At 43.7% G+C, this 22598-nt stretch overlaps 1 protein-coding gene across 3 annotated transcripts in view; it reads right to left on the minus strand.

Moving 5' to 3' along the window:
- ADAMTSL1 (ADAMTS like 1) overlaps positions 1 to 22598 on the minus strand; it is a 904787-nt gene that overhangs the window by 120403 nt on the left and 761786 nt on the right. For all 3 annotated transcript variants that reach the window (XM_032880520.1, XM_032880523.1, XM_032880522.1), the window contains exons 18-19: positions 22327 to 22480; positions 20296 to 21421 (exon numbers count right to left, since the gene is read on the minus strand). In XM_032880520.1, coding sequence (XP_032736411.1) covers positions 20296 to 21421; positions 22327 to 22480 — 1280 coding nt within the window. The remainder of the gene's footprint in view (positions 1 to 20295; positions 21422 to 22326; positions 22481 to 22598) is intronic.

Raw genomic sequence — 22598 nt, forward strand, 5'->3', positions numbered from 1 at the left:
AGGAGGAGGAGGAGGAGGAGGAGGAGGAGGAGGAGGAGAAGGAGGAGAAGGAGGAGGAGGAGGAGGAGGAGGAGGAGGAGGAGGAGGAGGAGGAAGAGGAGGAGGAGGAGGGGGAGGAGGAGGAGGAGGAGGAGGAGGAGGAGGAGGAGGAGGAGAAGAAGAAGAAGAAAGGGGCAGAAGGTATATTGGAGCAAATTATAGCACATAATTTCCTTTATTTGGCGAAGGGAACAAGCATCAAAATCCAGGAGGCACAGAGAAACCCCCTCAAAATCAATAAAAATAGGTCCACACCCCATCATCTAATAGTAAAACTTACAAGTTTCAGTGACAAAGAGAAAATTCTGAAAGCAGCTCAGGAAAACAGGTCTGTAACATCCAGTGGTAGAAATATTAGATTGGCAGCAGACCAATCTATAGAGACCTGGCAAGGCCAGAAAGGACTGGCATGATATATTCAGAGCACTGAATGAGAAAAATATGCAGCCAAGAATACTATATCCAGTTAGGCTGTCATTGAAAATAGAAGGAGAGATAAAAAGCTTCTATGACAAACAAAAACTAAAAGAATCTGCAAACAACAAACCAGCCCTACAGGAAATATTGAAAGGGGTCCTCTAAGCAAAGAGAAAGCCTAAAAGTAACAGACCAGAAAGAAACAGAGACAATATATAGTAACAGTCAACTTACAGACAATACAATGGCACTAAATTCATATCTTTTGATAGTTACACTAAATGTAAATGGGCTAAATGCCCCAATCAAAAGATACAGGTTATCAGAATGGATTAAAAAACAAGACCCATAGATATGCTGTCTACAAGAAACTCATTTTAGACCCAAGGACACCTCCAGATTTAAAGTGAGGTGGTGGAAATCAATTTACCATGCTAATGGACATCAAAAGAAAGCTAGGGAGGCAATCCTTATATCAGATAAATTAGATTTTAAGCCAAAAACTATAATAAGAGAGGAGGATGGACACTATATCAGACTTAAATGGTCTGTCCAACAAGATGATCTAACAATTTTATTTTATTCTATTTTTTATTTTTTTAAAGATTTTATTTATTTATTTGACAGAGATCACAAGTAGGCAGAGAGGCAGGCAGAGAGAGAGGAGGAATCAGGCTCCCCGCCGAGCAGAGAGCCCGATGTGGGACTCGATCCCAGGACCCTGGGACCATGACCTGAGCCAAAGGCAGAGGCTTTAACCCACTGAGCCACCCAAGCGCCCCTAACAATTTTAAATGTCTATGCCCCTAACATGGGAGCAGCCAACTATATAAACCAATTAATAAAATTAAAGAAACACATAAACAATAATGATAATAGTAGGGGACTTTGACACCCCCCCTCACTGAAATGCACAGATCATCCAAGCAAAAGATCAACAAGGAAATAAAGGCCTTAAATGACACACTGGACCAGATGGACATCACAGATATATTCGGAACATTCCATCCCAAAGCAACAGAATACACATTTGCATACGCATGGAACCTTCTTCAGAATAGATCACATCCTGGGTCACAAATCAGGTCTCAACCAGTACCAAAAAACTGGGATAATTTCCTGCATATATTCAGACCACAATGCTTTGAAACTAAAACTCAACCACAAGAGGAAAGTTGAAAAGAACTAAAATACACGGAGGCTAAAGAGCGTCCTACTAAAGAATGAATGGGTCAACCAGGAAATTAAAGAAGAATTTAAAAAAATTCATGGAAACAAATGAAAATGAAAGCACAACTGTTCAAAATCTTTGGGACACAGCAAAGGCAGTCCTGAGAGGATAGTATATAGCAATACAAGTCTCCCCTCAAGAAACAAGAAAGGTCTCAAGTACAACCTAACCCTACTCCTGAAGGAGCTGGAGAAACAACAGCAAAGAAAGCCTAAACCCAGCAGGAGAAGAAAAATCATAAAGATCAGAGCAGAAATTGATGAAATAGAAACAAAAAGAACAGTGGAACAAATCAACGAAACTAGGAATTGGTTCTTTGGAAGAATTAATAAGACTGATAAACCCCTGGCCAGCCTTATCAAAAAGAAAAGAGAAAGGACCCAAATTAATAAAATCATGAATGCAAGAGGAGAGGTAACAACCAACACCAAGGAAATACAAATTATTATAAGAACAAATTATGAGCAACCATACACCAGCAAATTTGACTATCTGGAAGAAATGGATGCATTGCTAGAGACGTATAAACTACTAAAACTGAACCAAGAAGAAATAGAAAACCTGAACAGATCCATAATGAGTAAGGAGATTGAAGCAGTCATCCAAAATCTCCCAAAAAACAAGAGCTCAGGGCCAGATGGCTTCCCAGGGGAATTCTACTAAACACTGAAAGAAGAATTAATACCTAGTCTCCTGAAACTCTTCCAAAAAATAGAAATGGAAGGAAAACTTCCAAACTCATTTTATGAGGCCAACATTACCTTGATCCCAAAACCAGATAAAGACCTCACCCAAAAGGAGAATTACAGGCCAATATTCTTGATGACCACAGAGGCAAAAATTCTCCCCAAAATACTAACCAATAGGATCCAACAGTACATTAAAAGGATGATTCACCATGACCATGTGGGATTTATTCTGGGGCTGCAAGTTTGGTTCAATATCTGAAAATCAATTAATGTGATACAACACATTAATGAAAGGACAAGAACCATAGGATACCCTCAATAGATGCTGAAAAAAACAACTGACAAAGTACAGCATCATTTCTTGGTCAAAACTCTTCAAAGTGGGGGGTGCCTGGGTGGCTCAGTTGTTAAGCATCTGCCTTTGGCTCAGGTCATGAGCCCAGGGTCCTGAGTCCAGGGTCCTGGGATCGAGCCCCACATCGGGCTCTCTGCTCAGTGGGGAGCCTGCTTCCTCCTCTCTCTCTCTCTGCCTGCCTCTCTGCCTACTTGTGATCTCTGTCAAATAAAATAAATAAAATCTTTAAAAAAAACCCCACAAAACTCTTCAAAGTGTAGGGATAGAGGGTACATACCTCAATATCATCAAAGCCATCTATGAAAAACCCACAGTGAATATCATTCTCAATGGGGAAGAACTGAAACCTTTTCCCTGAAGGTCAGAAACACAGCAGGGCTCTCCACCATCACCACTGCTATTCAGCATAGTACTAGAAGTCCTAGCCTCAGCAATCAGACAACAAAAGGAAATAAAAGGCATCTGAATTGACAAAGAAGAAGTCAAACTTTCACTCTTTGTAGATGATATGATACCTTATGTGGAAAATCCAAAAGGCTCCACTCCAAAACTGTTAGACCTCATACAGGAATTCAGTAAAGTGTCAGAATATAAAATCAATGTACAGAAATCAGTTGCATTTCTACACACCAACACCAAGACAGAAGAGAAATGAAGGAGTTGATCCCATTTATAATTGCACCCCAAACCATAAGATACCTAGGAATAAACCTAACCAAAGAGGCAAAGAATCTGTACTCAGAAAACTATCAAGTACTCATGAAAGAAATTGAGGAAGACACAAAGAAATGGAAAAACATTCCATGCTCATGGATTGGAAGAACAAATATTGTGAAAATGTCTATGCTACCTAGAGCAATCTATACGTTTAATGCAATCCCCATCAAAATACCACCAACTTTTTTCAAAGAAATAATCCCAAAATTTATATGGAATGAAAAATACCCTGAATAGCCAGAGGAATGTTGAAAAAGAAAGCCAAAGTTGGTGGCATCACAATTCCAGACTTCAAGCTGTAATCATCAAGACAGTATGGTCCTGGCACAAAAACAGACACATATATCAATGAAACAAAAGGGAGAGCACAGAAATAGACCCTCAAATCTATAGTCAACTAATCTTCAACAAAGCAGGAAAGAATGTCCAATGGAAAAAAGTCTCTTCAACAAATGGTGTTGGAAAAATTGGACAGCCACATGCAGAAGAATGAAACTGGACCATTTCCTTATACCACACACAAAAATAGACTCAAAATGGATGAAAGATGTCAATGTGAGACAGGAATCCATCCAAATCCTTGAGGAGAACACAGGCAGCAACTTCTTTGACCTCAGCCGCAGCAACTTCTTCCTAGAAACATTGCCAAAGGCAAAGGAAGCAAGGGAAAAAATGAACTCTTGGGACTTCCTCAAGATCAAATGCTTTTGTGCAATAAAAGAAACAGTCAACAAAACCAAAAGACAACCAACAGAACGGAGAAGATAATTCGCAAATATCAGATAAAGGACTAGTATCCAAAATCTATAAAGAACTTATCAAACTCAACACTCAAAGAACAAATAATCCAATCAAGAAATGAGAAGACATGAACAGACATTTCCACAAAGGAGACATCGAAATGGCCAACAGACACATGAAGAAGTGCTCACCATCACTTGGCATCAGGGAAATACAAATCAAAACCACAGTGAGATACCACCTCACACCAGTCAGAATGGCTAAAATTAATAAGTCAGGAAATGACAGATGCTGGCAAGGATGTGGAGAAAGGGGAACCCTCCTAACACTGTTGGTGGGAATGCAAGCTGGTGCAGCCACTTTGGAAAACAGTATGGGGGTTCCCCAAAAAGTTGAAAATAGAGCTATCCTATGATGACCTAGCAATTGCACTACTGGGTATTCACCCTGAAGATACAAATGTAATAATCTGAAGGGGCACATGCACCCCAATGTATATAGCAGCAATGTCCACATTAGCCAAACTGTGGAAAGAACCTAGATGTCCCTCAACAGATGAATGGATAAAGAAGATGTGGTATATACACATAATGGAATACTATGCAGCCATCAAATAAAATGAAATCTTCCCATTTGCAATGACATGGATGGAACTAGATGGCATCATGCTAAGCGAAATAAATCAATCAGAGAAAGACAATTATCAATGATCTCTTTGATATGAGGAATTTGAGAGGCAGGGTGGAGAGTTGCTGGGGGGAAGGGAGGGAGAAAAGGAAACAAGATGGGACTGGGGAGGGAGACAAACCAGAAGAGACTCTTAATCTCACGAAACAAACTGAGGGTTGCTGGAGGGTGAAGGGGGAGAAATAGGTGCCTGGGTTATGGACATTGGGGAGGGTATATGCTATGGTGAGTGCTGTGAAAGGTGTAAGCCTGATGATTCACAGACCTGTACCCCTGGACAAATAATACATTATCTGTTAATTAAAAAAAAAAAAGAAAGAAAAACAGTATGGACAATGGGTGCCTGGGTGGCTCAATCAGTTCAGCTTCCAGCTCTTGGTTTTAGCTCAGGTCATGCTCTCAGGGACATGACATCGAGCCCTGCATTGGACTCCACATTGGGCCTGGAGTCTGCTTATGTTTCTCTGTGTCTCTGCCCCCACTTGTGTGTGCATTCTCTGTCTCTGTCTCTCTCTTTCTCTCAGAATGAACAAATAAAGAATGTAAACAAGTGCCTGACGTGGTCAGAGCTATGGAAGCACAGGTTGTTGCTGCTGTGATTGACATGACCGTCACCATAATCATTCACTCTTCATGTCTGAGCATATGTGTTCTGGATTTTGTGATGAATTCTTCTGACAAGGGTAAAGGACTGAGAAATGTGGAGCTTTCAAGGAATAAAACATCAGTCAGGCACATGAGGGAGGGACAAGGGGTTTTCTGTGTAAGTGAGCAAGGAATGAGTCCTAGGGCCTTGACCTTGGGGGTAGCACTGGGGATGGAAAAGAGGAACAGAGACTGAGGCCGCATGGCACAAGGGTTGGCAAGCAGCTCAGTTCTACTCTTGACTCAGAAATTTATAAGTACAGCTACACATTTTCATAATTGCTTTAACACTATGAACCAGATACTGAAATCTTAGAACCCTTAAAAAAAAAAGTTAGGATCCTGCAATGCCAAAAAAAAAAAAAAAAACAAAAAAACATATAAATAGAGAATAAATGAATGAAATTTGGAAAAAAGCTTACAAGCAAGTAAGTGAAGTGAGAGGCAGCTGTGCAAAGAACATCAGCTCCAAATTCCTAGGAGGAGATGCTGAGGACTTTTACTTACCGCGAAATGCAAACTTTTTTTGTTTCTCCTACCTAGGAATTTTTTAGATTAGGATCATCAAATCTACCACAAAGGGACAGTGGGGGCCATTAATTAGCCAAGCATATAAGCTTTCCATAATTTTATTCTCACTGTCATGTGATTAGATTGATATTTTTATCCCTTTTGAGAGAGGAAGCAAAAGCTCAGAGAAGTAACTTGCTCAGCTAGTGCCTGGTGGAATCAGGAATGGGGAATGACCTTTGACCTTTAAAAAACTGACCATATGCAGGCATCCGCTGGGGCCTAATAGCAAGGCCTGTGGTTTGGCTTCATTTTTGGTGGGCGGTAATTTGTGCCAAGGTTTGTAGTCACTCAGGGAAACGGACAATCACTAACAAGAATATTCTGGATTTTAAATAGCTTGAAGGCATGTGGTTTGGCCTCATTTTTGGTGGGGGGTAATTTATGCCAAAGTTTGTATTTACTCAGGGAAATGGATAATCACTAACAAGAATATTCTAGATTTTAAATAGCTTGAAGCTGGAGGAGAAAAAAAAGAATGCTGTGAGAAGACCTCCACTGTGAGCAAGGATTTTTTTTTTTTTTTCTGAAACCAAAAATTACAGTAGCCCAGAGACTTGCAAGGGAGAGTTTTGTTTTGCACAGATATTTTGGGGAACAGATCTGAAGTTCAAGAAGAGTTTCATGTCACCATTTGGCTAGGGCAACTTTTTATAACCTTGGCTGTTTTTAATGTAATTGCCAACCAAAAGTTATTTGATGCTGGAAGCTTCACGATTGCTCCAGGTGGAAGTATAGAAAATATTCTTGGAATGGGAGAGGCCACCTGACCACACATTCTTAACCCTGTCCTAATACTTTCTGCCAAACTCTTCAACTTCTGTCTCTTCAGCAACTCATGAAACCTTGAATTTGCTAATACATGTAGTTTTATTTGCTAGCTGGGTAATTCATTTTGAACTATCAACCTCTGCATGAAATGATTCTGACTCGATTTCCAATTTACCTGGAAGGGGGCTCAAACTTTGGTCAGCTGGTCCTGCTTTTGTCACTAGAGTTTTATTAGAGCACCACCATGCCCTGTAAGTGCTTTCTGTGACCGCCTTTAGGCCATCATGGCAGAAATGATGGTAGAGATGGTCTGCAAATACCTAAAATGTTTATTATTTGGCCCTTGACAAAAAAAGTTTGCTGACCTGGACCTAGAACATGGAAGAATTTTCACTTCTGGTTTGTTTCAGTTCCTCATTTATATAACTGTTAACTTTATATAACTATTAACTGTGTAACTTTTTTCAGAACTCTGCCTTTTTCTAGGACCACTTTTCTAGGAATAAGTGAACGATGAAGGGGATCTTCCAAGAACCCCTAACCTTTCAAGGAATAGTCAGTGCCTCACTTGTGCCAATATTATGCTCTCAGATGCTCTTGTGACCTTTATATTGACCTTCAATACTTTTTTTCCCCCCTCGAGGCCTAGGTATTTACAGAGATGGCCCCTTTTCCTCCAACTTTCTTCCAATTTTCAACTGGGAAAAACATTTGTCATTCCCACTGCCATTACTTCTATGAAGGAAATAAGCCAAACCAAACTGAAACTGGTCTCTTCTCTCCCTATCTGTCCTGCTTCCAGTTTTTATAGTCTCTGCAAACTTGGAGCCTGCATTTCATGTGCTTATGACTTTTACATATAGCGTTATTCACAGCTGTGGTTCTGATCTTGACCCTGGAGGCATTTCCCATTTGATTCTCTCTTCCATTCTGAGAAGTTTCCATCTGTAAATACTCTGTGTTGCCCATGCCAAAGCCTTCCAAATATTCCTTAATTCATCTCCTATTCAACACCACTTTGGAAAGTTGTCCAATACTGTCTGGGAAGTATAAGCATGGAGAGTATACAGATTTCTCTTTTCTATCACACCAGAAACAATAGCAAAAAAGAAAATGTCAGAAGCATGTAAGAACCCTCTCCTGTTGCGTGGATTTAGGCTAATTCTCCATCACACTGTTTTCCTACCTGCTCTTCTAGCTCAACTCTTTGAACAACTGCATAGGTAGTTCCTAGGTTCTGCAAAATGAAAATAGAGCTCCTTCCTTGGTATGTCCTGGAAGGTGTTGTGGTATAATGACCTCCTATCTACACACTAATAATTATAGATACTGATGTACGAGTATCCATCGTGTGCCAGCCACGTTACAGATATTATCTGTTTTTCACATTCTTGCTCTTCTGCAGAGCAGGTGTAATTGTTTGTAACTTAACTAATGAGCAAACCAAGGTTCAGAGGGTTTAAAGCGGGCTCACTTCAAAGGAAATGACAGAACTGGAATTCCAGCCTAAGTTGCTCTGATTGTAGCCCTAGTGTTCTTCTACAACTGTGGGCTGCCCTCAATGTTAACTGATGTGCCATTGGACTGCTCTTCCTAACCAAGGGGGTCATCAGATATGACCAGCACAAATCAGGCAGACCTAGAATAGAAAGAAAATAGGGACAGGCTTAAGGGTTAAAAGGCAGAAACTCCTTGGCATTAGCTCTTTCCCTAGGATTCCTTGTTGACTGACTATTACCTGGGATCCACTTTTCACCCCTAAGAAAGAATCAGCATTTTCCGATACATATTCGAAGTATCCAGTTTCATATGATTCTTCATGTTCACCTTCATTCCTTTGAAAAATCCTACAATCTTTAGGAAAGTCTTGTTTAAATGCTTTAAGCCTTTTATGAGCTGAGCTACGCATATTATGTCCACTGGCAGCTCAGTCTTGGGCCGAAGTGTTGAACAGTGAGCAGGACTTCTCTGCCAGTGTGGGACTATGAGCAGGATTTAGGTTTTCTCAGAGAAAGGATCCCTCTTCAGCCAGCTTTTCTTTCCAATTTGGTAATCTGATTTCCGGTGCCAATTTTAGAGAATCTGGATTTTCTTTTCTACAAGGAAGTCAGTGGTGTCCTTACAGGTATTGCTTCTGGATTTGGGTTTGGACGTAGGAATATGGAGTGTACATCTGTCCATATTATGCAAGCCTCCTGATATAAGGTGTGGGGAAAAGTTACTTGTGAGACTTGGGGGCTAGTGTTACACCCGATCTAAAGGCAAACTGGAGTTAGTGTCTGCCTGAATCGCAGTTCAGTGTGGTGAAGTACAGGAGGGTCCAATAAGTGTTCCGAGTTTATGCAGAGTAACTGAAAAGCAAGGAACCGTTTAGCATTGGCCTGCTTGTGGTCTAGGTCTCCAGATGCACACGTGCACAAGCCATCAATGCTGTAAACACACCCAGAGATGCAAATGCATATGCCACAATTACAGTGTTTCTTGAGTAGCTGTTGTGTGCCTAGTACCAGGCATGTTTATAGCTGGAGTTGTCCATGTAAAGGTAGAAGGAAAGGAAATAGAAGAAAGGCTTTCCCTAACACACATGTGCCAAATAAAAAAACGAAAGCCCCACAGATTGCAAGCCAGCTGGCTAAAAGATGGAATGTTAATTTATGCTAGATCTAGCTGACCCCAGTGGCTTCTTTTTAAAATAATGGCCAAGTCCTTGGATTAAACTAAGGTTAAAATCAACACAAAGAAATAGCCCCCGGGGCCAGACTTCCTTGGGTTCAAATCCCAGCTTCACTACATAGTAAGTGTGGGACTTGGGGCAAGTTAATCTAACATCTCTGTGCTTCAATTTCAACATCTGGAAATTTGGGATAGTAACCTCAAAATGTTATTGTAAGAATAAACGAACACCTGTAAAACACTGAGAACGGCACCTAGCTCAAAGTGATTGGTCACTGAATGTTAACCATAACAATGATGAGGATTTCCTCATTGGCCTGGATGTGATAGGAGGTAGGATGCTACAGGGTGTTTATTCTTGGTACTTATTCATTCTCCAGCAGGGCTTTTCGAACTGTAGTTGCATGCCACAGGACCTTAGGGTTTCCTGATACTTCTGTAACGGAGAACATGTGGGCAGGGCAGAAATGGTTAGTTGGGAGTGGGTACCACTCTGGAACTCTGCCATATTTGCATATTAATACTGTTCAGATTATGCAAAACCATACAGACTACAGTCTGGTAATTAGGAAATCTCCCTGCTAATCACTAGTGTTCATTCCTTTATTTGTTCATCCATTAGTTTATCTTCTTTTGGGTGTCTATTGTATTCTTGGAATTGTGGAGAAATCGACATACCTTCTTAAATATTTGCCCTTGAGGAAGAGTAACATAATTTAGAAGGTAATATAGAAAAACAAACAGCGAATTCTAACATGCAGTGGTAGGGTGGGCTGAGATAGAGTATAACGTATAGCGTACTATATGGGTCACAGAGGGGGTCATCTTGAGTTCAAATTCCAGCTCTACTATGCCAGCACAGCTGAGCCTTGGGGATATGCTTCTGGTAAGGAAGGGTAGGATGAGGCAAATCTGAGACCCCAAGCAAATTCATAAACAGCAAGTAATTGTGTATTGCTGAAAGGCATCACTCACAGGGGTGAGGTGGGGTACGGTATGGTAAGAGATCAAACGAGTGAGAGAGATTAAAGGTGTTGCAAATCATGCGAAGACACTTGGAACTTATCCTCAAGTGAGGGCAAGCCATTAAAAGAATTTTAAGCATGGGAGCAGCATGGACAGGTTTGCCAGAAAGATACTCTGGCAGTAGCATGTCAAATGATCTAGAGCAGGAGTCAGTAAATTTTTTCTCTAATGGGACAGATAGTAACTATTGTAGTCTTTAGAGGGCCACCTATAGTATCTGTTGTACATTCTATTTCTTGTTTGTTTTCAATAACCCTTTAAAAAAATGTAAAAGCCACTCTTTTAATAACCCTTCAAATAACTTGGGTTCAAATCCCAGCTCTACCCCTTACCGAGTGTGAGAACTTCAGCAAGCAGACTCGACGGCTCTGGGCATAATTTCAACAGCTCTCTCAATAACCCTTTTAAAGTAGTTTTTAATAACACTTTAAAAAATGTAAAAGCTACTGGGTGTAATTCGCCAACCCCTGGTCTAGTGAAGGCAAATGAAGAGTTGGGGGCAGTTGAAATCATCTAGAGTGGACAAGGGTAAACCAAAGTAGAGGCAGTGAGAACAGAGAAGGGAGGAATGAAAGAGCCATAGTAGAGCAAGAACAGCCTAGAAATATTTAGGCTTTGGCAGTTGGGTAGGTAGAAGTACTCCCTCCTGAGATAGAGATTCAGGAGCTTAGTTTTCATTCTACAAAGCTGATCTCTTTGTGAGGCATCTGGTAGGGACATCCAGCAGGCAACTGCATAAGAGTCGGAAGAGAGACTCGGGCTGGTGTTGGACACATGACAATCGTGGGCATCCAGGGGAAGTCTGGAACCTTGGGGTCATTTATAGATTTACAGTAAGACTCCCAAGAAGTAGACAAGAGGCAGGTAGGGGAAGAGAAAGGCACAAAGACTGAGAAAGAAAAACCAGACACGTAGGAAGCAAAGCAAGTGCGTGTGGTTTCTGATGAAGCCAGCATGTGTTTTTAGCAAGACGAGCTTAGCCTGTATGGAATCTTGCTCAGAGCTCAGATTAGCTAAGAGATGTTTTCAGAGACCACTTTCTTCTTTCTGAACAAACAAAAACTTTTTTGCGGGGAGGGTGGGGGGAGCGAAGCTCTTTCCGAGAAGTGTATGTTGCATGCAGCCTGATAATATGAGGTAGACAGGAAACCATCAAAATCCTAGAGAACAGAGGCAGGAACCTCTTTGACATGGGCTGTAGCAACTTCTTACTGGATATGTATCCTGAGGCAGGGGCAGCAAAAGCAAAAAGAAACTATTGGGACTTCATCAAAACAAAAAGCTTTTGCAACGGTGAAGGAAACAATCAATAGAACCAAAATGCAACCTATGGAATGGGAGAAGATATTTGCAAATGACATAGGAGATAAAGGATTAATATTCAAAATATATAAAGAACTTATAAAACTCAACACCCAATGGCTCAGTCAGGTAAGCATCTGACCTTAGCTCAGGTCATGATCTCAGGGTTTTGGGATCAAGCACCAAGTGAGGCTCCGTGCTCAGGGCAGGGTCTGCTTGTCCCTCTGCCCCTTCCCCAGTTCATGCTCCCTGTCTCTCTCAAATAAATAAAATTAAAAAAAAAAAAAACACAACACCCTGAAACCAAATAATCCAGTTAAAAAATGGGCAGAAGACATACATAGACATTTTTCAAAGAGGATATACAGATGGCTAATAGACACATGAAGAGATACTCAACAGCATTCCTCTCAGGGAAATACAAATCAAAACCATAATGAAGTGTCACCTCATACAGTTAGAACAGCTAAAATGAACAACATGGGAAACAACGGGTGTTGGCAAGGATGCAGGGAAAGGTGAGACTTCTTACATTGTTGCTGATGGGAATGCAGACTGGTGCAGCCACTCTGGAAAACAGCATGGAGGTTCCTCAAGAAGTTAAAAATGGAACTACCCTAAGATCCAGCAACTATTGTACCCCAAAGGATACAAAAATACTGATTCGAAGGGATACATGCACCCTGATATTTATAGCAGGATTACCAATAATAGCCCAATTATGGAAGGAGCCTAAATATCCATTGACTGATGAATGGATAAAGATGTGGTGTGTACACAATGCATGTGCGCACGCGTGCGCGCATACACACACACAAAATGGAATATCACTCAGCCATAAAAAAGAATGGAATCTTGCCATTGTGGATGGAGCTAGAGAATATTTTGCTAATGGAATGAGTCGGAGAAAGACAATTATCATATGATGTTGCTCATATGTGGAATTTAAGAAACGAAGCAAATGAACATGGGGGAAAAAGAGGGGCAAGCAAAAAACAGACTCTCAACTATAGAGAAGAAACTGATGGTTATTTTAAGGCAGGTGGTTAAGATGATGATGGGGCTTAAGGACGGCACTTGTGATGAGTGCTGGGGGATGTATGCAAATGATGAATCAATCACTCATTTTACACCTGAAACTAATATTACACTATATGTTAACTGCATTTTATTTTATTTTATTTTTTTAAAGATTTTATTTGTCAGAGAGAGAGGGAGAGAGAGCGAGCACAGGCAGACAGAATGGCAGGCAGAGTCAGAGGGAGAAGCAGGCTCTCTGCCGAGCAAGGAGTCCGATGTGGGACTCGATCCCAGGACGCTGGGATCATGACCTGAGCCGAAGGCAGCTGCTTAACCAACTGAGCCACCCAGGCGTCCCTGTTAACTGCATTTTAAATAAAAATTTGGAGGAAAAAAATAAGGGAGTCACCCTATATTTAACTCTTTGAACTGCAAAAAGAAAGAAAAAGAATATGAAGTAGATAAAGAGATGCCAACTCAATAATAAACTGAGGGAATACTAAGTGGAACTTAAAAAATTCATAATTACTAACCCTGGAGGAGCACCTAAAGTAGCCTCCCACAGGCGAAATACTTCTGGGTATAGGCTGGCTACTGTAGGGCTATCATATTAATGTTTTCAAACCATTCCGGTACTCTAGTGCCCGAGACCCAGGAGATGAGACTCTAATTAACTTCCTTCCTGATGGACCTGGCCAGGCAGCACTATGGTGAAACCAGTCAGTTGCAGGCCCACAGAGCTTAGGGGTCAGCAATGAAAGCAGAGAGAGAAGGAGGCAGAGTCCTCTTGTTTTCTAAGTGGCACTGCAGCCTGTGAAAATCTGTTTCTACGCACCCTCCATGCTATGATGGCAAGTCCGGTCCTTCTTTGTTCTCGGGCTGAACCAGGTGGCCACACTTGGTTATTTTCACCTCCAGCCAGTCCAGAATGTTCCTTGGACACTGGCAAATTTGAGTCTGTTAACTTCCACTGTGTCTGCTCCCTCCACACACAGGCACTCCCTCAACTCCAAGGCCTGGTGTGAACTCCCAACTCACCAAGGTGCAAATGTGTGGGCTGGTGGGAGTCTGCGAGGGAAGGTGGGGCAGGAAGGGGTGGGGGGAAAGGGAAGGTGTCCAGAATCCCTAAGTGTCACTTCAGTGCAAATTCTGTCTCCTGCCACCAGATCTTTTACCAGAACTAATAGCACGGGCTTCATTCTACTCTGAGCTTCTGCTTGCTCCCCCGTTCTCTCTCAAGGTGTTTCTTAATGGTGGTCCTGGAACCTTTGTGCTCAGAGTCATTTGTGGTGCTTGCAAAGGGTGCATTACGGGGCTCTGCTCTACAGAGGGTTTCTGGGGTAGGGGAGGATGTGGGAATCTGCATTTCTAACGAGCTTCTGGTAATCACTGTGCACACTGAACTTGGGAACTCCTCCTTGACTTTTAAACGTTTAGAAGTTCTAAGGGAAGTATTCTTTCCACTGGAGTTGAAAAAAAACCTCCAGGGTGTGGTGCATAAACAATGAATCTTGGAACACTGAAAAAATAAAATAAACAAAAACAAACAAACGAACAACAAAACCTCAGAGCCCAAGTTATTTTTCTCCATGCCAGCCCTTCAGTGTTTCCTAGCTTCTGGAGAGCAGTGACTTTTATTTCTTTTAGGTCTGGTGCCCACCACTGTATCTAACACCAACCACATGTTTGTGAAGTTGAAGGAATGATTGCGAAGGACACCTTAGTAGACTACCCTGCTTCCATTCCTGTTCCTCTATGATCCACTGGCCACAAAGTAGCCAGTGTGTCTATGAAAATGGAAATTAGATCATTTTGCTTCCCTCATATCTTCCCAAGTCTCCCTGGGATACTCAGACTAAAAGCTAGATTCCTTCTGTTGGTCTCAGCTTAACCTCATGGCTTCATGCCACATCCCCTCTCACTCCTGCCTACCACGGTCCAGCCAAATGAACTTCCTTCGCGGTTCCTTCAACACTCATTTCACTTTGGGGGTTTTATGCTGCTCTTCCCTTGTCCAGGGGTGCTCTTCCTCCTGATGTCATATGGCTAGACACTCATCATTCATGTCTTGGCTTACAGGTAACCTCTGCAGGATATGCATCTAAGGTAGTCACCAAATCACTCCTTATCAACCCTGTTTAAGTGTTCTGCCCAACACTTATCACCCCCAATACCTGTGTACTTTTCTGTATTTATTGTCTTCCTTCTTTCCTCCCTTCCTTCTTTCCTTCCTTCCTCCCTCTCTTCCTTTCCTTCTTTCCTCCCTCCCTTCCTCCTTCCCTCCCTCCATCCCTTTCTTCCATCTGTTTGGTGCCAGGCACTATTCTCAGCACTGGGGATACAGCAGTAAATACAGTCTCTACCCTTATGGACAGGCAATCAACAAATACATATCAAACGGTGGCAAAATTCTGTGAATAAAACAGAGTTAAAGGGATAATGAGAACTGCTCTTTTAGATCAAGGAAAGCCTTTCTGGTGGCAGAAATTTGAGCAGAAATCTAAATGGATCTAAACTGCAGGGGAATACAGACTTTTCATTTACAATATTCCCAGTGACTAGAGGTGTGTGTGTATGTGATATAATACATAGGTCGATAAATTCTTATGGGTTGAATAAATATCCTTACTCATCTTTTAGTACTTATACACTGCATTTACTTCTCTGGCTTGCAAACGAGACTCAGTTTCACTGACAGGGAATGACCCTTCTTTTCTTCCATTCCCAGTATCTAATATAGGGTCTGGCTCTGAGGATGCATGGGAATGTTTGTGAAATAAAGGAGAAGCAGCGATTATGATGAACTAGTTTGTTCTAATACATTCAGAAACATCCAGTAAACTATTGCTTGAGAAGTTGGCATAGGCTTCTAAGAATCATGTGAATTCATTTCAACTAGTAAATTATATATATATGATGAGATACAGTAGTAACCGACTTGATAACGATTCTTTCATAGAAGCAATTTCTTGCAGATAAAACTTTGGCATATTTCAAAGCCAAAGGAGGAGTAGACTTCTCCTCTGTTACTGTCTTCCTCTCTCAACCTATCTTGCTGGCTCAAGAGTACACTTGAATATGCTGCAAAGTCCCACACACCAATAGCCAGCTGAATCTTGCAGATTCTTTCAGAAAGATGGATTTGGTACTAAAGCAAAAACAGACTAACTGAACTAGAACACCAGGCATTTCAGCACGTCTCTGTGTGAAAATAAATGAGCATTTCTGAACTGCTACCGGACACAGGGATGATGACAAGCAATGAAACCCAACACAGAAGGGTCACCAACAGCCCATAGCAAAGTGGTCCCAATGGCAGCTCTGTTCCTCTTACGTGCTCTGTGGAGATATATTCACTTTCTTTTCTCAAACAGGACTTGGAAAACCCTATTGAAAATGAAATGCCAGTCCTATTTCTTTTTGGACAGCTAAGTTAAATGGAGAAATTATGAGTTGGAGATCAGTATCCAAAAGCTCTTATTTTTCCTTACAGTGTGCCATTGACTTGCACCGGAAAGCTGTGTCAAGGCGAGATCGAGAAAAATCTCGAGAGTGGCCAAAACTGTAAAACTGTTTGCCCGTGCCCCTCACGTGCTCTCCCTCTTAATGCTACTCCTCACCCATGCTCCCTCTAACATCCTGGTGACTGAAGAGCCAGGATTAGTCTTCTGCTGTCCTAGTCTAGCACCTTCAGTATCTTTAAAAGCACCTGGCTGCCATGAGTCTTTTTTCTAGCAAGATTCCATGGAACCCTCTTCATCTTAAATACAATAGGGCTAGACCCTCAGCACCCAGGGAGGTGAAACCTAAAAGGTGAAAGTAATATTTCCTAAGTGGTATTTCAAGAACTCTTGGTATCTCTGAAATAGTGAGAGTGAAAAATTGTTCATTGATTAAAGAACTGCTTGGAAAATAATGCATCCTATATTGTTCACTCAGAAAGTCACAACACATGTTGGAATGCTTAAAGGAGTTTTAAAAAAATGGAAAAACCCAAATAATTTTCAATTGGGGGATAGTTAAATGCATTCAGAAACAGTAATCAGCCATTAAAAATGGTGAAGCAGATCTCTACATGCTATAATGCAATGTCTCCTAGACCTATTGTTGAGTGGAATCCACATGAAATTTCTAAACACGAGTTATATCCCATTACAAAACTGAATCATATGTGTGTATATGTGTTTTATATATAATACAATAAAATATATAAAAATTCCAGAAAGATGTATACCAAATTATTAAGAGAGGCAGACTCTGGGGAATAGATGTGGGAGGATGAAGGAAATTTGCATTTGTCCTTTATAGATTTAGGTATTATTTGAATTGTTTTATGGTCTCTTTATTGCTTTTATAATAAAAAAGAGAAAAAATATCAAGCACTATATTAAAAAAAATACAAGTGAAATTCAGCAGTAAATACATCTGTTCAGCTTTAAGTGAACACGTCCCTAACTCATGCGATCAGTGAACCCCCGTTTTGTGCAGCACCAAGAAAGAGCTTGTGCAACAGTTTGAAGTTATTGGCCTCAAGGCTCTCCCCACTCCCCAGCAGCATATGGTTTTTTTTCCTTCTCTGGGCTTTTGTAAAGGACTGAAGGAGGTAGAAGGGACCTTAGAGGCGAATTGGTACAACCCCCAACCACCTGCTTTTTAAGATGAAGGGACTAAGGCCATACAAAGTAAAGGGTTTCGGCAAGATCAGCTTGAAGCCCTCAGTCCTCATCTGACTCCGTCTGCATCCTATCTTTAGTCACCAGGGGACCCAGATGGGCTGGGACCCTTGGACTTCATACAAAGTATCTCCAGCACTCAAGGAAATGGTCAGGACCTCTGAGTAAGCCACGGACTCAAATGTTCTCCCTGAAGTTCCAGGTATAGCAGAGTCCTGGTGACCCCTACTCCCCTTCCCAACAGCCTGCCTTGTCCACAGCTTTTAGGAGGAAGGAAGTGACCCTGGAAATAGCTGGTAAACACTAGCAACTTGGCATCCCTAGTGAAGTACAGATGTATGGAAGTATGAACTCACCCATTCACTCAAAACAGCATGGGCTTGAGGTGGGCAGAACTGGGTTCCAATCTGCCCTGTTGATTCTGCCTGTTGCCAGCTAGCTAACATCGTCAAGCTCCCAAACTACTTTGGGCCACGGTTTTCTATCTCTGAAATAGAGATAAGAGCTCCTGCGTTGCCCTCTGTGGTGGTCGTTAACCAAGATGGTGGCTATGAAAAAGTTGCTAGCGCGGAGCACTAGGTCTGTTGCTAGTCAAGAAATGCTAATTTCCATCTTCTCCTGTGCACAACCAACTGTTTCTCCCTCAACCCCAGGAGTGCAATCCTGGGCACAAGGCCAAGGAAATATGAATAAATGGTTCCTACACTTGAGAAGCTGACTGGCTGATGGAGATGACAACATGATTTGGTCAGAGTAGGTATGACAGGTGCATTAACAGAGGTCCAGTGGGCCACCCACTCAAGCACAAGGGCACCACTCTTAGCCTGCTTCCAACATCCTCTGGCGCTACCTCTCATTGATTCAGTGACCTAAGGGGATTTACTCTAACCTCAGCTTGACCCCAAAATGTGTTGTAAAGATTTTTAGAAAGACCTGTGGGAATCCTAGCAATTAAGCTGATCAAGGAAAGTACAAGCTGGGGAGGACGAAGGAGCCCACAGGAGGAGAAGATCTCAAGGTGTGCGTTCAAACCACCTGGCACACGAATCCTGCATTCAGACCTTATCTCCAGAGCTTCTGTGGGTCCCACATCTGTGCCTCAACTTCCTCATAGTAAATACCACAGTATTTACTCCATATGGTTATTTTTGAAGATTAAATAAGATAATGCCCTTAAAGCACTGATCACAGTGTCTGACACAAAGTAAGAGGACACAGGAAAAATACTTAGTATTGTCGGTATTAAAGTTATTTGGTCTGTAAGTATTAAGGCTGAAAGGCAACATTACTGACATTTCAAAAGGCACCAAAGATGTGGGCGGGCTTGACAAAATCACATTTGTTCACTGGGTCTCAGAAGAGTACACAGAAATGTGTACTCTTTGGACTCAAGCTTGATATTGAATCCTTGGTCTGACTCTTGCTAAAGTATGATCTTCTTGCGTGAGCTGCTAAACCTTGCTTTTCTGTGTGACCCTGGAGGACAAGGTCAATCTTGGAGACTGACTGTTAGAATAACAAGTGCACTTACATAGAAAAAACCTGGCAAACTGCCTGGCACAATACATCCGGGCATCTTTCTTTCCTTACCCAAAACCAGCAAACTAGGAATGAGGACGGCTGAATAACAGTATTTAGGATTACGTTTAATGAAAAGAGCATTCTCCATGGATTCCAAGCAGATAACAACTTAAAATGAGGACCCTGGACCAGAGGATCTTAAGGAGCCCTCTCTCACTCAAAGTATAGGATTCTTCTACTGACTGCCCATCGTATTTGTGTCACCTGCCTTGGCTCTGCCAGCTAACAAATAAGATCTTCAGCAAGTTCCCAGGCTTTGTTTACTCTTCTGTGAAGTGCAGCTAAAGCCTGTACCCGCTTCTTGGGGCCACTGTTAGAATTTGGTGAAATAAACACAGAAAGACCATATTTGCCTGGTGGACAGTCATGACTCAATTAATGCTATCACTGTTGTCAGGGCCACTATAAAGACTAAAAGAGAATGGATGCAGGAATTATGGCACAGTTCCTGGCACACAGTGTTCAAAAATATTATCATTATAACTTCTACCACCGCCATTGATTTTATATTACGAATGGCTGTGGCCCAAGGAAACCAGTAAGGAATACGTGCTGTCATCCTGGTAATGACACACCCGCACAGAGACACCATGAGATATTAGGATAATTAATCACAGGTCTGACTGGGAATAAAAGCTTTCTGGAACAAACAGCTTTGTCCGGCCCAGACAGAGGATGGGCTCACCCACGGAGAGCAGCAGGTGCCGGCTGTCCTCTCTCCCTAGCCCTGGGGGACCACACACATGGAGATAGTATTCTGATGTATAAACTTTTCAGTGGTCCAGCTCACAGAGTGGTAACGTAATAGTGCTTTGGCCTGGAGTGATAGCTTTCTGCCAAAAGTTCAAAGCTATCTGGAAAGTATCTCATTAATCTCTGGGACTCTATGGGGATGGGGGTGGACAGGCATTGTTGCTATTACCTTATAAAGAGGACAGCATAGTGTTTAGAGAAATTAAATACCTTCTGCTCCAGCAGTCCTATTGGTACTAAAAGAGGACTTGAAACCCAGGATGCCATTCCTGAGGCCCAGGGCCCTCAGCCCTACCCTTGGAACCACTTTGGAGGAAGAGTGAATCAAGTACCTTAGAGGAGATGCAGCTCCTTACCAACAGCCCCCCCCCCCCCCCACACACACCGGGTTGCTGCAAGGCTCACCTGTCACTGAATTGCACCTCTTCTCCGTTCCTGGCCCAGCTGATGGTAGGCCTCGGGTTGCCTATGGCCTCACAGTGCAAAAGCACGCTCAGGGTCCCGCTGGCCAGGGCCACAGTCTGCCCGAGGTGGGTGACCACCTCGGAGGCCGAAAGCTGCTGGGCAGCTGAGATCTTCCGCAAGATGGTGGGCTTGCGGTGGGGCCGGCGAGAGCCACCCGCGGCCTCCCCGGCGGCCGAGGTCCGGAGCGAGCTGCTGAAGCCAGACACGTGCTTATGAGGGGAGATGGCCACGGGGGGCATCCGCCGCTCCGACGGCTTGAGCAGCACGTCCTGGTGCTCCATGTGGCTGCGGAAGATCTCCTGGGCCAGCTGGGCCACCAGGTGCTTGCTGTAGACGTCTCGAAGCTCCTCGGGCTGCTGTGAGAGGTTCCTGAGGATGTCGTCCAGGCGCCTCTGCTCGGCCACCATGGTGAAGGGCAGGTGCCAGAGGGCCTGCTCTGCGTTCTGGTCCTCCTCGGAGGACGTGTTCCTTTCCGTGGAGTCCTGCACCTCCCACGAGGTGAGGAGCTCCCCAGGCCAGCCCCCCTGCTCCAGCAGCCGGGAGACAAGGTCGTCGTAGCGGCTCCCCGGGTCGCCGGCGGGGCCCCGCTTCTCGGCCTTGCTGCCGTTAGAGAAGATGCCGTTCTGGTGTTTGTGGGTCTGCAGGGCCTCCTTCGGGCCGGCCTTCCTCAGCACGAGGGCCTCCTCCTCGCCCCGCAAGCTCAGCGGCCGGGCCACCAGCTTCCGGTTGCCTCCGAGGAGCTTAATGACAAACTGCTCGCGGGCGGGTCCCGCCGAGCAGGTGTAGATGCCCGCGTCCGAGGGCTTGAGGCGGTGGATCTTCAGGTAGCCGAAGGGGGCCACGGTGACATGCGCCGAGCTGATGAGGTGTTGGCCGTCCTTCTCCCATGTGATCAGGGGCTTGCGGAAGCGCCGCGTGGGGCAGCGCAGCACCACCGCCGTCTTGGGGAGCAGGTAGGCGAACCCCCCCACGACAAAGTGCAGCTTCCTCTGTCGCCGGGTCTGGATATAGATCTTCCTGGCGGCCGCGATGTGAGGGCTGTGCTTGGTGGATGGCCGCCCGGGCCCTGCAACGAAGGGGATGGAAGGGAAGCCAGACAGCCGGAGAAAGAGAAGGGACGGCAGAGGACAACGAGGGTGAACACAGGGACAAGAGAGAGGGAATGGAGAGGGCGAAGACAGAGAGAGAGGAAGCAGCAGCTTGAGTTTATTCCGGTGGGGGCTTTCATTTACTGCCTTATGGCTTTCCCGGGAGGAAGTGGCCACCAGCTGAGGCCCATTAAGGCTCAGCAAAGCAATACTCCAACTAATACAGTGCAGTGGGGTAGCCTGCCATGGCCCTGCTGGGGCTTTCTACCCCTAGAAGCTGAGATGCAGGTTCTAGATGGGCTGGGGAGGATGTCAGGGGAAAGGCAGTTCCTCCCATTACAAGGATTGAAAAAAAAAAAAAAAAAAAAAGAAAAAGAAAAAGCAAGCAAGCAAGCATCATAAAAAGAGGCAGAGGACAAAGGGAAGGAGAATCTCTCCCTTTCCACCTTTCCCCTTTGGGTTCTGCAGAGCACCAGGGCCCTAGTGTACTGGGGGAGGGGAGCCCAGAGGTGTTACAACTCTAGGGATTAATATTAAACAGAACAAATCTGTTTAGGGCATTTTAAAAACCCCAGAGTGGACAACACTAGGCTTCATTAGTAATATGCTGACTCCAGCTTCCAGATCTCTCGATGCCTGCAAGTGAACTTTGCTCTACCCCCTGCAAACTGTTTTTCCAGCGGAGAAGAGAATTTGGCCTGGCCACGTGTAATTAAGATTCCTTTTCCATCTCCAGCTGAGCTCACCAGCATGCTGCCCTCCTTGGGCTCTCCTGCCTGATGATCTCCCACCAGTCTCGGGTTTAGGGAAGGCTACTGCGTGGCCACAATTGCTTCTGGGTGGGTCTGGTCTCCCTCCATCCCCAGAGCTCTGACATACTCACGTGCACAGGTGGCCAGCATGCAGGGCCTGATGGCTGAAGAGAAGGGCAGGGGAGGGCACAGGGAGGAATTGACGATAGCCGAAAGCCCAGTTTTCAGCACCTTCCGGCAAATGGCGCTTCGAGTCTGCGTGCCTTCGCCACAGCTCGTGGAACACTGGGGAGGAAAGAAGGACCACCTGCATGTAAATGTGGGCAACTGGAGGATACTGGGTTCTGGTATGGACTCCCAAACTCACCAGAATGTGAGAAAAGTTGCCTGGAAAAGCAACAGT

Source organism: Lontra canadensis, unplaced genomic scaffold, assembly GCF_010015895.1.
Source record: "Lontra canadensis isolate GAN:19392208 unplaced genomic scaffold, GSC_riverotter_1.0 scaffold70, whole genome shotgun sequence".
Classification (NCBI taxonomy): Eukaryota; Metazoa; Chordata; class Mammalia; order Carnivora; family Mustelidae; genus Lontra; species Lontra canadensis.